The 17573-nt window shown below is 38.4% G+C and overlaps 1 protein-coding gene across 3 annotated transcripts in view; it reads right to left on the reverse strand.

Annotated features, from left to right (window-relative positions):
• Nucleotides 1-17573, reverse strand: part of LOC138747522 (uncharacterized) — a 168439-nt gene that overhangs the window by 65260 nt on the left and 85606 nt on the right. For all 3 annotated transcript variants that reach the window (XM_069906807.1, XM_069906825.1, XM_069906815.1), the window contains exons 9-12: nucleotides 17011-17116; nucleotides 12669-12760; nucleotides 9508-9629; nucleotides 185-215 (exon numbers count right to left, since the gene is read on the reverse strand). In XM_069906807.1, the coding sequence (XP_069762908.1) occupies nucleotides 185-215; nucleotides 9508-9629; nucleotides 12669-12760; nucleotides 17011-17116 (351 nt within the window). The remainder of the gene's footprint in view (nucleotides 1-184; nucleotides 216-9507; nucleotides 9630-12668; nucleotides 12761-17010; nucleotides 17117-17573) is intronic.

Below are 17573 nucleotides of genomic sequence, written 5' to 3' on the forward strand. Positions count from 1 at the left end.
ATGAATGCTGATTATAGAGTTGACTATTTTCAATAATGCTGTGTGCAAAGTAGGTGTTGCCTGTTCCTGCCCTTATACATAATTCTACCTCACTTTCAAGCAGGTGGTACAAAATTCAAATCACGATGGTTTTCATTTCTAGATAGCCATATTTTCATTGTCAACAAATACAAAATTTTCTTACCTTAGTGCTTTTGATGGTCTACGGCATGTTTCTAAATCAAAATTAATCTTACAATTAGTACTGTATTCTATTACAATTTGACTGCAAGTAAAATGCGTAAACCTTTGCCTGGTATCCACCCATCTTTGATATGCTACTTCATGCACAAATTATATTCAAGATTGCTTTGTTTTCATGTAATAAAAACAGTCCAATACTACAAGGAACTTGCTTTCGTCTGCCATAAGATAGATAGATTCACCATCGGAAGAAAATGCTGCAATCGCCTCCAGCAGTTTACTGAAAGAGAATCAAAAGATCCCCTCAGAGTCACTGAATGTCTGTGGATTTTCCACCAGTGCTCCAGCAGAGTTCAATCCAAACCAACAGCAGCCCAAGCTCCAGATCTGAACCTCCGACATAATCAGAAAACCTTCAGTGCCATCAGCACCTTCTCATATCCCGATTCCAATACCTGATACCCCTTCAGCCAGTTTCAAGCCAGTCTCCAGCAGTCTTGTGTGAATACCTCAATCACAATCACCAGAAGCCTCCAGCATGTGTTGGTTCCTTGCCTTGAGTTGCCAACAGCCTGCCACCTGTGTGTTTGTTAGCAGCCGAACCCCTCACCATGGTCACCATCCTGTGGGTCGGATCCTCTGCTTCTCCTTTTCAAATGGTGGTGCCCTGTGCCAGTCTTCCACATCCCCAGAGACTGCAACCCCTTGTGGCTACTGCCAATCATAGGCACTGCCATATTGGGTGCAGACCGCAGTCCCATAATTTTTAAAATAAATCTACTGTCGGCTCTATTAACAGGCCATTTAGTCTGTATGGAGCTGACGTCAGTTGGACTGGCTAGTTGAACCCTGTGGCAAAGTTGTGTCTCCAACTACCTGTCCCTATTGAGGACTATCGTGGCAATAGTTCCTGGTATACAACACATTGCACTTTCAGTTTAGCTACTTGTTGTGATATAAACAAAACGCTATAAGAACTCAATAGGTCAGGTTCTATCCATGGAGGCAATAGACATTCAATGTTTCAGGAACAGCAAAAAAGGGCAGAAGTCCAAATAAAGGGGGAATGCCATGTGGTGACGTGGGGTTAGACTGATAATCCCTGCTCTCCTTGAAAAAGTTGAGAAAAAGTGACAAAAAAAGTTATAAAGGTTAAATAAAATTTATGAAAGATCTGTCAGAAGACGCATTGAAGACATCAGCATGCCACCAAAGGAGGATAAAGGCATTACTGTGTGCAGAAAACTGAGCAAGAAAAGGAACAAGGAAAAGAGGCCGACCTTAAGAAAGGATCCTGGAGCTATCTGCAAGGTAGTATCCAAAGGAGAGAGGCCAGAAGCCAGGGAGACCTTGGACACTGGTGCACATCAGGTGAAGAAGTGACTCTGCGCATGCATGAGGAGTCAGTTGGCTAAAATGATATTAAATCAAAATCCTTTCATTCTTTTTATTGTTAATAATTATTATTTTAATGTTTAGTATAATTGTGTAATAAAAAATAAGGGACTGTTTTTTAGGTCTTTTTTTTAGTTTTAATCAATTGAAAGGCAAGTATAATATACCACTTAATACTATTTTGTCTTATTATCAACTTAAATTATATTTAAAAATAAAATTAGGGAGGAATTTTAAACTGTCAGAGCAAAGTCTATTTGAATATCTAATAATGGATACATTTATTGAAAGATTTATCAGTAATATGTATTTCAAATTACAAGAGACTCTTCAGAAAAAGGATTTATTAAAAAGATTTAAATATGCAGATTAAGACAAAATATGGTCAAAATTATGTTATGAAAAGTATAACAAATACAATTAATGTTACATATGAAATGGTACAATTTAATTCTTTACATCAATTATATTATATTCCATACAAATTGCATGCACTTCATTCAAATTGTTCTGATCAATGTTTTAGATGTGATAAAGAAGTAGGATCTTTCCTGCATGCAGTCTGGCAATGTAGAAAAAGTAGATAAGTTTTGGAAGGATATATGTATTTTATTGGGGCGAGTTTTGAAGACGTAAATTTTGAAGGATCCCAGAGTATTTTTATTGCAAGATATTTCCCAATTGAAGTTAGATATTTATCAAAAGAAGTTTTTAAGTGTAACAATAGCAAATAAATCTATAGCTGTAACATGGAAATCTGGTGCTATTGTGGGGTTGAATAGATGAATGGAATTATTAAATTGTATACCATTAGAGAGAATAATGTATAATTTACAAAATCAACCAGAAAAATTTGATAAGATTTGGAACCCCTACTTGGATTTCCTTGCTACAACTTTATCTGCAGCATCCACCATGCCCCCATCCAACCCACCCTAATTATTTATGGTTTAAGATGGTTACGTAAACTGAAATTAATTAATTAAAAGATATAGGTTTATTAGACAAGCATTTTCTTTTCTTTTTTTCCTACTTTGGGGGTGGGGGCGGATGGAGGGGGGGTGAAAATATTTAAAAATTGTATTTTTTTGTGTCGTAATTTTTATCATTTTTATGTTATGGATAAATACTGTATTGTGGCAGCACACATCCTCATGGCAATCCGGCCCCGCTTGTATTGCCACATGGCGGGGCAGCCATGGGGAAATGACGTTGTCAGAGGTTTCTCTCTGACTCCAGCATCCCTTCCAGCGCGCACCCTGGGCAGCGATTATGATGTCACAATGCATCAGGTGCCTGAGCTCATGTTGCCCTTAAAGGGGCATGCTGAATTTGAATAAAAAGTCATTAATGACCCTCAACATGGTGGCTGTGCTCACACCACCACAGTAGATGTTTTGATGCAAATGGAAAATAAAAAAAAGTCCAAATAAAGGAGAGGTCCTGCAAGAAGAGTTCAGAGGGTTAGGCACTAGGACCTCCAAGAGAGTGATCTCAGGATTGCTACCTGTGCCACATGCTAGTGAGGTTAGAATTAAGAGGATAATGCAGCTAAACATGTGACTAAGACATGATGCAGGAGGGAGAGCTTCAGGTTTCTGCATCATTGGGCTCTCTTTCAGGGAAAATGGGACCAGTTCCAGCAGGATAACTTGCATCTGAACTGGAGCAGGACTAATATCCTTGTGAGAAGGTTTGCTGGTGGGTTTAAAATAGATTTAAAGGGAGATGGGAATCACAGTGCCAGAGCAGATAGCGGATTGGAGGAGGGAAAAGATTATGTGAAAAATGCATGCACTGTTAGATGGCAACAAGTTGTATGTGGTGGAAATTTTCTAAAGTGCATCTATTTCAATGCAAGGAGTATTGTAGGAAAGGCAGACCAGCTTAGAGTGTGGACTGGCACATGGAATTATGACATTGTAGTCATTAGTGAAACTTGGTTGAAAGGAGGGGCAAGTCTGACAGCTTACAGCTTAATGGTCTGGGCTTCCACTGCTTTAGACGCAATAGAACTGGGGGGGGGGGGGGGAATGAAAGGGAAAAGAGCGGCATTGCTTATCAGGGAAAATATCACAGCTGTGCTCAGGCAAGACAGATCAGAGGGCTCATCTACTGAGGCTATATAGGTTGTGCTGAGGAACGGGAAAGGTATGACCATATTCATGGAGTTATATTGCAGACCACCCAATAGTCAACAAGAATTGGTGAGCTAATCTGTAGAGAATTAACAGGCAGCTGCAGGAAACATAAGGATGTGATTAAAGGAATTTTAATTTTCCACATATTGACTTAGACTCCCAAACTATAAAAGGGCTAGATGGCTTGGAGTTTGTCAAATGTATTCAGGAAAGTTTTCTAAATCATTATATAGAGGTACCAAGAGTTCAATACTGGATCTCCTTTTAGGGAATGACATAAGACAGGTGATAGAAGTATGTGTAGGGGAACATTTTGGGTCCAGTGATCATAATGCCATCAGTTTCAAGTTAATTATGGAGAAGGATAGATCTGGGTCTCGGGTTGAAATTCTAAATTGGAGAAAGGCTAATTTTGAGGAAATAAGAAAGGATCTAGAATGCATGGATTGGGATAAGTTGTTTTCAGGCAAGGATGTACAAGGTAAATGGAGGGTCTTCAAAGGTGAAATTTTGAGAAGATAGAGTTTGTATGTTCCTGTCAGGATTAAAGGCAAGGCTAGCAGGAATAGTGAACCTTGGTTTTTGAGGGATATTGGGGATCTGTTTCAGAAGAAGAAAGTAGCGTGTAGCAGGTATAGGCAACATGGAACAAATGAGGTACTTGAGGAGTATACAAAATGCAAGAAAAACTTCAAGAAATAATTATGAAGGCTAAAGAAGTCTTGAGAATGCTTTGACAGACAATGTGAAGGAAAGATCCTCAGGGTTTCTACAGATATATTAAGAGCAAAAGGATAGTAAGGTACAAAACTGGTCCCCTTGAAGATCAGAGTGGTCGGATTTGTATAGAGCTAAAAGAGACGGGGGAGATCTTAAATGTATTTTTTTCCCATTCAGTATTCATTCATTAAACAGGCAAAGAGTCATGGGAAGTAAGGAAAACAAGCAGTGAGATCATGGAACTGATACAGATTAAAGAGGAGGGAGTACTTGCTGTCTTAGAGCAAATAATGGTGGATAAATCCCCAAGATTTGACAAGATATTCCCTCGGACCTTGAGGGAGGCTAATACAGAAATTCCAGGGGCTCTGGCAGAAATATTTAAAATGTCCTTAGCCAAGGGTGTGGTGCCAGAGGATTGGAGGGGAGCTCACATTGTTTCATTGTTTAAAAAAAGGCTCCAAAGGTAACCCTAGAAATTATAGGCTGATGAGTCTGATGTCAGTAGTAGGTAAATTATTGGAAGGTGTTCTAAGAGATCAGATGTACAATTATTTAGATGACCAGAAACTAATTAAGGATAATCAACATGGCTTTGTGTATGGTAGGTCATGTTAAACCAATCTTATAGAGATTTTCAAAGAGGTTACCAGGAAAGTTGATGAAGGAATGGCTATGGATGTTATCTATATGGACTTTATAAAGGACTTTGACAAGGTCCCACATGGAAAGGTTAGTCAGGAAGGTTCAGACACTATGTATTCATGGTTAAGTACTGAAATAGATTTAACAATGGCTGGACGGGAGAAGCCAGAGAGTAGTGGTGGATGATTGCTTCTCAAACTGGAAGCCTATGACTAATGGTGTGCCTCCAGGATTGGTGCTGGGATCATTATTGTTTGTCATCCATATTAATGATCTGGATGATAATGTGGTAAATTGGATCAGCATGTTTGCCGATGACACTGAGATTGGAGGTGTTGTGGACAGCGAAGCAGGTTTTCAAAGCTTGCAGAGAGATTTGGCCCACCTAGAAAAATGGGATGAAAAATGGCAGATGAAATTTAATGCAGGTGTTGAGTTTTGGAAGGACAAAACAAGAAAGGACATATATGGTGAATGGTAAGACACTGAGGAGTGCAGTAGAATAGAAGGACCTGGGAATACAAATACATAATTCCCTGAAAGCAGTGGATAGGGTTGTAAAGAGAGCTTTTGGCATATTTGCCTTCATAAATCAAATTATCGAGTATAGGAGTTGGGATTTTATGGATAAGTTGTACAAGACATTAGTGAGCCCAAATTTGGAGTATTGTGTGCAGTTTTGGTCACCTAACTACAGGAAAGATATCAATAAGACAGAAAGAGTGCAGAAAAGATTTACTAGGGTGTTGCCCAGACTTCAGGAACTGAGATATAGGGAAAGGTTAAGCAGGTTAGGATTTCATTTCCTTGAGCATAAAAGAATAAGGGAGATTTGATAGAGGCATTTAAAATTATGTGGGGGATAGACAGGGTAAATGTAGATAGGCTTTATCTACTGAGGGCAGGTGAGATACAATCCAGAGGACATAGATTAAGACTGAAAGAGGAAAAGTTTAGGGGGAACGTGATGGGGAACTTCTTCATACAGAGAGTGGTGGGGTTGTGGAATGAGCTGCCAGCTGGTGGTGAATGCGGGCTCAATTTTAACATTTAAGAAGAATATGGACAGGTACATGGATGGACAAGTATGGAGGGCTATGGACTGGATGCAGGTCAGTGGGACTCAACAAAAAATAATGGTTCAGTACAGATTAGAAGGCCGAAGGGGCTCTAGTGTTCCATGGTTCTAAAAGGGTGGGGGGGGGGGGCAAAACAAGCAGACAGGTGTCAGGTGAATACAGGTGCGATGGGTAAGAAATGGGGAAAAAAACTAAGCTAGGAGGTGAAAGGAGGAAGAGGCAAAGGGTTGAAGAAGATGCATTCTGGTTGGAGGACAGTAAATCATAGAATGAAGGAAAAGATTTAGGGAGTAGAGGAAGTAAAGTGAGGATGGTGGGCAGGTAGACAAGATGGGGAAGGAGAAGAAAAGGAGTAATGGGGTCAGATGGATCACGGAAAGGAAGGGCAGGGTGTTGGGAATTCTTGTCATTCCTGTGCAACTTTGGAAATAGTAAAATTATGACAAAGGAAATCAGGTTCCTTGGCAGTATCAGAAACTGACACAAGACCTATTTCGAGAATCATTTTAACTCTAGTTCAAATACAAGATATAACTTCCAGGTTAATCTCTTCATATCTATCAGATTTACATAATTTCTCTAAAAAATCAGTGGGACACTAATAGTTGTCACACTACCAGAAAGTGAAGCCACAAGTTTTAGCAATGGAGAATAGACATGCAAAAGTCATGACTTCTACATAGTGGTCTGATTATTATGTACTGATAACTACAAATGAAGCAAGCATTGACCTGTTTTATTCATGGAGCATAAAATATATCCTCTATCACAATATGGGCCAACATCAGATCATTTCAAGATTTGAGAGAACTGGAATCAGCAGAATATTGTTGTTCTCTTTTGGATTTATTTCTAATTCCTGCAATAACATCTAGCAGTGGTTTAGGGAATATGTACACCTCCCTTAATAGGTGCAAGCTATAGGTTTCAATCAATTCTATTTAGCTTCAACAATTATTAGCTACTTATGTAAAGGGACCTATGGATTCATGCAAAGTTGAGTGAAATCATGAATAAGGTGGAACATAAGCTAATTTTTTGGTCTGATCTCTGTATTTGTTTTCTGGAAACAAAGTATAGGTCCAATCGAACATAATTGTAAGAAAAACATTAAATACAAGGATTGGGTCATAGTTTGGAATCATTCAATTGCTGATCAGAGAAAGCATATTCATTGCCCCCTTTCTTATCTTTCCATCTGCATCTCGGGAGACAGACATCTTCTACAAATCCACAAACACCTCAACTACACTTCTTCACACGTTGTCCCATTAGGATTTTATTCCTTTCTTTCAAATTCTCTGTCTCCATTTCATCTGCTCCAGAAATAGGTCTTCCATGCCAGATCATCGGAGATGTCCTTCTTCAAACAAAGTGGCTTCTTCATCAACTTGGTCTTCATCCACATATCTTTCATTACCCACACATATGCCCAGGCTCCCTCCATCCCCATGTATAACATGAAGAGGATTCCCCTTGTCCTCACCTACCACCCTATCAGCCTCTGCATACAAGATAATTTCCTCCATTTCTGCCACCTACTAAATGATCACACCACTAGACAATCTTTCCTGCTCCTCCCCTTTCTGCCTTCAATAGGGACGATCCCTCTGTATCTAATCTGTATCCAATCCTACTTTTCCACTAATTCCCCCCTTGGGACCTATCCCTGTGACCACAAGAGGTGCTCCACTTGCACCCACACATCCTCCCTCACCATCATTTAGGGCCCAAACAGTCCTTCCAAGTGAAGCAACACTTCATGTGAATCTGGAGGGGCATCTACTGCAACCGGTGCACCCTTTTGGTCTCCTCTATTTCGGAGAAAGTGGACAAGGACAGGGAGATCACTTTGTTGAACACCTCAGCTCTGTCCTCTGCAATAGTGGGGAGTTCCCAATGACCACCCATTTCAATTGCCTGCCTCATTCCCTTGCTAACATATCTGTTCCTGGTCTCATGCACTCATTGGAGGAACAGCACTTCATCTTCTGTCTGGGCACTCTCCAACTGGATGACATTAATATTGACACCTCCTGTTGTTGTTTGCCCCCACCCCATCCACCATACCTTCTTTCCTATAATTCTCTCTCTCTCTCTCTCTCTCTTCCCTTTTCCCTCTGTTTCATTTACCCCATTTCTGCATTCAATACCAAAACAATCTCCCCTCCCTCAATCAATTCTCAGCTTTCTCCTGGCCATTTCTCCACATCTAATTATCACCTTTTGTCTGTAGTCTGTACTCCTCCCCTTGCCATTTGTTTTATTCAGGCGCTGCCAGCTTTCTCTCATACCTTGAAGAAGGGTTCAGGCCTGAAACATCGGTAATATATCTTTATCTCCTACAGATGCTCTGATACCCACTGAGTTCTTCTAGAATTTCATTTTTTTTTAAATATATAATTACAATATCTGCAGACTTTTGTGTTTCACAAAATAATGTCAATCAATAGATAAAATAGTGTATGGAATAGTGTTGTAGAAATAAACAGATTAAAATTATGATATTTGTTCAGAAGACAATGGGCAAGACAGCTCAAGATTCCTCTCTGATAATTCCTGCTTATTGCTTTCTGACAAAATATGATGCATCATATTTTGATCACTTTGGAATACAAGGCTTATGAGCTCATTGAGATTAATCATGGCATTTGTTGAAATGGATCATCCACTGAGAAATACTATTTTTCTTTAACTTACTTGAATGTAGTACTTTCCAATAGGAAACTCGTAGATGAAGGAGAAATAGGACACTGAATTTCTTATCCAAGGATATGGGTTTCTTGTTTTCCTGCAAATGTTTCTGCCATGATCAATTATTATAACAATGTCCAAATAGGATTTGATATCGAACAGTATCTCTTCTGGAATTAATAACTTTTGTGTTTTTGAAACCAAAAATGTGTCTAAAATAAAAACTATGGAAAATAGAAATGGTGATGCAGGAAAAATGAGCAATACAAGGTGTAGATTATGGTAATAAAATCTTAATTGGTTCTTTGTATTTATTGACAGTTATTCTACTTTATTGGCTATAAAGCAACTGGGATGTCCCAAACTTATGAAAAGCACTATGGTATCCTCCCTCTCTACATTCATACTCATAGACCTGGGACACAGTCAACAGTTTTTTTTTTAAAATATAGCTTTCCCTCTATAAATACAATGGATACTTTCAACCACCGATGGAAACAGACTTAAGTAACATAAGAACTAACAACATATGTAAAATTAACATCCAGATAAAAATTGGCTTCTAAGAGAAACAATTTGTATTGTAAAAGCTTAAAACTTTCTTCTTAAAACTGTTCTTTTACTTTACAGTTGAGTGCTCAACTACGTACCTGAATTATCTGCCCTGTTCTCATTGTGGCTGAATGTCTTCCATAAAAGTTCAGGAGTTCTCGATTCACTGGCTTCCATTGTCATAAATTGATAACATTTGGTCATCTTTTGTTGATGAATCCTAAGATGATTTTAAAGATCCTTTAATATTGAACATAGAAATTTAATGCACTTTTTAAACTACATTTTGAAAACTAGATAAAACTGATATATCATGAAAGGAAAGTACAATTTTCCTCAACTACCACAATTGGGAACATCAAAAATAATTAATTTTGGCATACATTTTGAAACTATTTGATTGCATTTCCAACAACAACATTTTAGTGCCATGCTCTGCCACAGTTGTGGGTTATTCAAAATTTACTACATACATTTTGAAGTCCAAAACAGTATTTTGTAAAATATTTCCTTAATTGCTTCAAAGATTAAACCCTTTAGAGTGTTAAATGATATAAAACCCAATCATCTGAAAACTGATTAATTAGTTATCCCTTATCTAAATGCTTTCATAAATAAGTCAAATATATCTTGAATTAAATTTACTATCGCAAGGAAGGGTCATGTTATGGGCAGCAAGAATGGAGTAGCGGTTAATGAAATGCCTTTACAGCACCAGCAATCAGGTCTTGGGTTCGAATCCCACACTGTCTGTAAGGAATTTGTTCGTTCTCCCTGTGTCTGCACGGATTTTCCCCAGAGGCTTCGTTTTCCTCCCAGCATTCAAAAATGTACTGGAGGTGTCTGTTAATTGGATGTAAATTGGGTGGCATGAGCTCATGAGCTAGAATGGCCTGTTACCTTGCTGTATGTCTACTTTTTAAAAAAAATAAATTTAAAAACATTTAAAGGAGGTACCACTATAAATTTTGGGAGATTAAAAAGAGTATTATAAAGTATTAACTGCCTAGTGTTCTCAAAAATATTTAGAAATTAGTAATCCCCTCTCTGATTTCTATGTGGAAGTAGGTAATTTTTAAATCAAATTTTATTTTATGACAATTGAAGCAATCTTTCCAAATGCTTTAATAATGGTCAGTTCAGAAATTGTCAAACCCTCCAGATTTGTGAATACAGAATGTAAACAAATGAAATCCATACCATAATACTAATCTGATAACACAAGATTAAAGGGGCTTGACCATCCTGTAAGTAAGTCAGGATTGAAATGCAGTAACAAAAGGATGCTTATGTTCTCATGTTCTCCTTATGAAAAGGAGAAACACTGGAAAAGTGGGTTTGAAGAATTTAGCCACTTTGGAAAAGAGGACAGGATCTACCAGGTCCATTTTCATATGGCCACTTTATGTAGCCCTTGTCTGGGTTTGTGAAATCATCATGGAAGAAAATAGCCACCACTGTCTTTTGGAAAAGATTTATCATGTGGAACACAGATGCCAAAATCTCCATGCAAGAGAGAGGAAATCGTTTGTATGAAGAAACATTGCTCTGAAAACAACTCTACAAAAGAAATTTGTGAGTTTTAAAGAGGAGTGATGATTTGATATTTCAAAATACTTGATTATTGTTTTTGAGAAACTATGTAAAAAATCTGATGCTTCACAATTACTCCATAATTTCTTTTAAACAGCAGTAAAGACTTTGAGTTTCAACACAAAAGCATTCTGAAACTGAACTTTAAAATCATCTCTTGAATCAAGCTTAAACTGTAATGGTTTCGGATTTAACACACACAGATACATTTGTGCATAGTGGGGTTTAAGTTAGAGTTAAGTTTAAAGTCTTATATTAATAATAAAAAATTACTGTTTTACCAGTCTTGGTTATTGCCATTGCTGCTGGTATAATCTGTAGCACGATGCAATTGGAATTTGAGAAACCTAATAAGATTCTAGGATCCTTAAAGCTCTCCTGATTTTATGGCAGCAGTCCCAATAATTGACATCTTTTTCTTCTTTATAACATTGAACAGATGTAGAATTGCTGGTTTATTTTAATATACAAGAGTTTGGAACTTACTGGCAGCTGTTCACCACAAAAACTACAACTTCACCCTACTTTTGAACTTCCTATTGCAAAAACAGAATGGGATCATTCCCATTCAATTGTAATGGGGATTCCATTTCATTGGCTGCAACAAGTTAGCTCTGCCACAGCAAAAGCATAATTCTTTGTGTGCAAGGAATGAAGCTGAATTTTACTTAATTTATCAATTTTGCCTTTTTTTCATTTCTAAATGTCTATGGTTATAAGCATTCTGAAATATTCAGCTGTAGTTTTTACAGTCTTGACAGGCTGAGCCATTTGCCATAGTTTTTCATCATAATTTCACATTAGAGCATGTTCCCATCATCCCAGATAAAGGAATTTATGCATGGAAGGTTTTACCACAGCATATACCCACTTTGCTCTAAGGGGACCCACATAAGATAAGAGTAATATTTACAGTGTTTGGCACACAGCAAAGTCTGCATGCTCCTAATTGAAATTTCTAGACTATAGATAACTTAGAAATGAGTCTGTGATGCAATATTTGATTGGATCATGACTTTTATAATAACAGGCAAAGATGTTCAATTATTCAACTTTGCATGAAAAGAAGGTTCACTGATGAAGTACTCTCCATGTACAATGTCTTCACTAACATTTTTATAGTATTTGGAGTAAGCTAATGAATGTAGATAAATTTATATTGTTGTTTTTCTTTTTCTCAAAATTTTATTGATCCTCTTTTTATCCTTCATTGTAAAGCCTAGTTGATAAAAGTTCATTGGGAATCCATACCTGATCTGCCTCTGTGACGCACGCACGCACGCACGCACGCACGCACGCACGCACGCACGCACGCACGCACGCACGCACGCACGCACGCACGCACGCACGCACGCACGCACGCACGCACGCACGCACGCACGCACGCACGCACGCACGCACGCCTTTCACAAGCAAATACATGTATGGCAAACAATAGAGTGGAATAAAAATGTTCTTTACTGAGATGAATATTATACACAGAATTCATATTCACATCCTTTCCATGGACAAATATAGAAAACTAAAACAGAGAAAATATTAAATGTTAAAATGTTAATGTTAAATATGTGCATTTATCTTCAGTGATTTATTTTTGCAGGCAACACTGTCAACTAAGACAAAAATGTGGAATGTATTAATTTTAGTGATAATTAAACCTGCCTACCTTCGTAATTGCGTAAGTCCTAAAGGAAATGGATTCTCTCCTTCCTGTGGTTCTTTCAAAAGGAACTGTACATAGCTGTCAGGTAATTGTACCTGTTTGAGAGCGAGAGCGAGAGATTAATCGAACATTTATAATTAAAAGAATGACTTGGAATATTTTCCAAATCAAAAGAGGCACATATTGATTCAGGCAGTTCAATGTATATCATAAATAAACAGAATATATTGCATCATAATTGTAGATCAGGCTTCTGGAGCATGGAGCAATTGTCTGCAGCATAAAAGTAGATTTTACCTTATGCAGCTAATCTATTGATATAAAATATTTGCATTCTGTTCTATTGTTCTTTAAGGTACCACATTTAAGAGCAAAACATTTATTTAGAGCTAGCTTTCAATTGATTATTTTGAATAATAATTGAACGCTGCAGCACAGTCGGCCCTTCTAGTCTGCGCTGACCACCACTCCGCTAGTCCCATTGACCTGCTCCCATTCCATAATCCTCCAGATCTCTCCCATCCATGTATCTATGTAATCTATTCTTAAAAGCCAAGATCGAGCCCACATTCACCACATCAGATGGCAACCAATCAACACTCCCACCACTCTGAGTGAAGAAGTTTCCCCAGTGTTCACCCTAAACTTTTCCCCTTTCAGCTTAAAGTTATGACCGCTCATATTTTTCTCCCACAATCTAAGTGGAAAAAGCCTAGGACTTGCATTCACTCTGTCTACACCTCTTATAATCTTGTAAACCTCTATCAAATCTCCCCTCATTCTTCTTCACTCCAAGGAATGAAGACCTAACCTTTTTAATCTTTCCCTGGAACTCAACTCTTGAAGACCTGGAAATATCCTAGTAAATCTTTTCTGCACTCTTTCAATCTTATTGATATCCTTCCTGTAGTTAGGTGACCAGACCTGCACACAATATTCCAAATTTTGCCTCACCAATGTCTTAAACAACTTCAACATAACATCTCAACTCCTATACTGAATACTTTGATTTATAAAGGCAAAGATACCAAAAGCTTTCTTTACAAGCCTGTCCACCTGCAATGCCAACTTCAGGGAACAATGTATCTACATTTCCAGATTTCTTTGCTCCTCCATGCTCTTCAATTCCCTACTGTGTGTCCTAGCTTGGTTTGTCCTTCCAAAATACATCTCCTCACACTTGTCTGCATGAAACTCCATCTGCCATTTTTTTTTTGCTCATTCTCCAAGTTGAACCAGATCCCTCTGCAAACTTTGAAAATCTTCCTCACTGTCCACAACACCTCCTATCTTCGTGTCATCAGCAAACTTGCTGATCCAATTTACCACATTATCATCCAGATCATTGATATAGACAACAAACAGCAATGGACCCAACACCGATCCCGGAGGCACACCACTAGTCACAGGCCTCCAGTCTGTGAAGCAACCATCCAATACCACTCTCTGTTTTCTCCCATACAACCCATTTTGAGTCCAGTTTACAACCTCTCCTTGAATGCCCAGTGTCTGAACCTTCAGAATTAACTTCTCATGTGGGACATTGCACAAAGCCATGCTGACTGTCCTTAATCAGCCCATGGCTGTTCAAATGCTCTCAGAACTCCTTCCAATAATTTATCTACTGCTGACATCAGGCAAAATGGCCTATAATTACCTGGTTTATTTTTGGAGCCTTTGTTAAACAATGGGACAACATGAGCCACCCTCCAATCCTTTGGCACCACACCCATGGCTAAGGACATTTTGAATATATCTGCCAGGGACCCTGCAATTTCTACACTAGAATCTCTCAAGGTCTGAGGGAATATCATATCTGGCTTAGGGGATTTATCGACCTTTGTCTGCTGTAAGGCAGAAAGCACTTCCTCCTCCTTAGTCTCCCTATGTTTCATGATACTTCTGTTTTTTACCCCTTCCTTCCTTATGGACTATGCCAGTCTCTTTAGTAAATACTGATGCAAAAAAAATATTAAAGATTCCCCCATTACATGAGACTCCACACATAGTTGACCACTCTGATCCTTAGGGGGACCAATTTTGTCCTTTACTATCCTTCTATTCTTAATATTCTTGTAGAAACCCTTTGGGGTTACCTTCATATTATCTGCCAAAGCAACCTCATATCTTCTTTTGCCTTCCTGATTTCCTTCTTGAGTATTTTCTTGCATTTTTCTGATATCTCTGCCATCCTCCAAAGTTGCCAGTTACCCACTTTTATTTTGCTTACCTATGATATTCAGGTCTATATTTGTTACATAAATATTCTTATAAACATTGAATTCACAAGGTAATCATTAACTTTATTTATGTAGCACCTTTGTTACATTTTGAAATCTCACACCATTTCCCTTCAAAAGTTTTTCTGGGTTGTGGGGATCTCCTCGGCTACTTTTATCATGACTTTACCTCCAGCTTAAGGACAAAGCAGGTTTATTTGTTATTGTTCAACCACAATTCCTTTGATAATTAAACAATCCATTTCAGCATGAACTAACTCTCCAAAACATCAAGGCTGATAAGTATCAAATAGGTTCAACCAATAACAATCTCAAGAATGTTTTTCTTGGCATTTAATTTTATTACAATGGCCAAATCTACTGGATAGATTCAAGATTCAATTTAATGTAATTGTAATAAAACAGTGTCATATTACGTGAAATTGTTTTTGCCTGCTGTAAGGGAGTCAGATTCAGCATTCAGAAATTGCCTGAAGCGCCTCTTCCAGAGAAAGTGAAACAAAAGAGAGTCCTCCCAGAGTCACTGAGTATTTCTGATTTGCCTCCAGCACTTCCACAGCCTCTACAGCTACACACGAATCCAGTTCAAACCTTTTGCAACCCAAGCTCCAGATCCAAACCTCCAACATGGTCAGTACCCCTTCAGCACCTTTGGCACCCACTTGCATCCCGGTTTCAATACCTGGTACCCCTTCAGTCAATTTTGAGCCCGTCTCCAGCAGTCTACAGCCCAGCACGAGTTTCCTGACACCAGTCTTCAGCAGCCCCCAGCCTCTGTGAGTTCTTTGCCTCGGGTCTCCAGAAGCCTGCTGCATGAGTTGGTATTTCAGCCACAGAGACCCCTCACAGGTCCGCTGCCATGGTCACCATCCCATGGATTACCTTCTCTGCTTCACATTCTCAGATGGGGGTTCGTCTTCCCATTTTCTGGTGCCCTGCACCAGTCCTTCGCTCGCCTGGTCTGCAACCCTTCATGACAGCTGCCGATCCTAGGTGCCGCCATCTTGGGCAGAGGCCCCATGGTCATGGGATTTTAAATAAAACTAAAGTTGTCTCCTTTATCGGGCTGATCGAGGCCCATGCAGAACTGACAGTGGTTGACACGGCAGTCGGAGCCTGTGGGAGCGTTGCATCTCCACTCCTCATTCTGCATTGACAGCAGCATGGTCACTACAACACCTCCAGCAGCACTGGCGCTTCACAAATATTCTAACAGTTAACATTCACACTGGAGAAATTAGTAATAAGGAATGCAAACTAATTTTTTTCTCTCTGTTCATATTGACATCTTCATTCCAACTTACATTTTACCCAACAAACTTGATGGCTATTTGAATATTACTGGCAACTTATTCCTCGGATCCAAAAACTACATGGGAGTTGCACTTTGTCAACTATGGCTGAAAACATTTTACTTCAATGTTCATCATCTTCATATGTATAGATTTTTGAATCCATATTCAGGTGCTCCCCTACTTACGATGGTCCAACTTACGATTTTTTGAAGTTACAATGGTTCGAATCCATACTTCCAATGTTGAATTACGATCTGTTCCTGCGCTTGCAATATGTGGTACACTACTCTCTCATGATGCTAGGCAATGGCAGCATTACACAAGAGTACTGTACAGCATATTCTCTCACGATGCTGACCCAACCAAGCTCACAGTCTCTGTAGCGATCATGCGAACGAGTGAAATTGATGTCCCTGTCGCTTTTGCATCCCCACCACCCTCATCATCCAACAATTATTTTTATTTCAATGTTTCAAACATTCTTCATGCCCAGTCTGCTTTCAGCTGTGTATATTAATGGATTTTTCAGTGTGGAAAAAATGTATTCAAAATTTAATATAAAAAATGGTAGGTGTGGTATTCTTTTTCAGCTTGATTTTTTTTGACTTAGGATGGGTTTGCTGGAATGTAACCCAGTTAAGGAGCACCTGTAACCAGTAAATTTATGGACCTACGTCATCAAAAAGAAAAAAAAAATCTTATTTTCCACACAAATATTATAACATTTGTTACTAAAAGAGACAACTTGATATTTTCTTTTTCATACATATTCTGTAATGTATACAAAAAAAAACAGAACTTAAGACTTACAAAACGTTTGAGATCTTTGCATTTCATATTGACAACTCCACACAACAGAATGTAAATCATTCTCAGCTTTTCAATGACATGTTCTCTTCTTCTGGCATATATATTCCTTCAGAACAACACAAGACAATGCTTATTTCAACTTAAAATCAGTTGTGTGATGCCTCTGACACGTAAATTCAGATAATGTAGCAACTTTTAAGTCCCCACATACACAACCTTTCAATGGAATCTAGAGAGAGGAGACCCTAGCTGATTAAATGGTCTGAATTCCGTTTAACCTTTACTCATCTTTCACACATGACTGAAGAGAATTTAGCAAATATTGGGTAGAATAGTCCATCTGCAAGATCATCTTTAGTATTTATTCCAACATTTGTATTTATTTCTTTTTTTTCCAGTTCTGAACAAAACATCAAGGGCAGCATTTATTGTTCTTCCTTAATTGTCTTTGAAAGGATGATGTTGTGAGGATGGTTGATGGACCATTTCAGTCCTTCTGATGAAAGTGTTCCCACCATTACAAACTAATAAAATCTTAGTACTAACAAAGGACAGCAATGGAA

Source organism: Narcine bancroftii, chromosome 1, assembly GCF_036971445.1.
Source record: "Narcine bancroftii isolate sNarBan1 chromosome 1, sNarBan1.hap1, whole genome shotgun sequence".
Lineage (NCBI taxonomy): Eukaryota > Metazoa > Chordata > Chondrichthyes > Torpediniformes > Narcinidae > Narcine > Narcine bancroftii.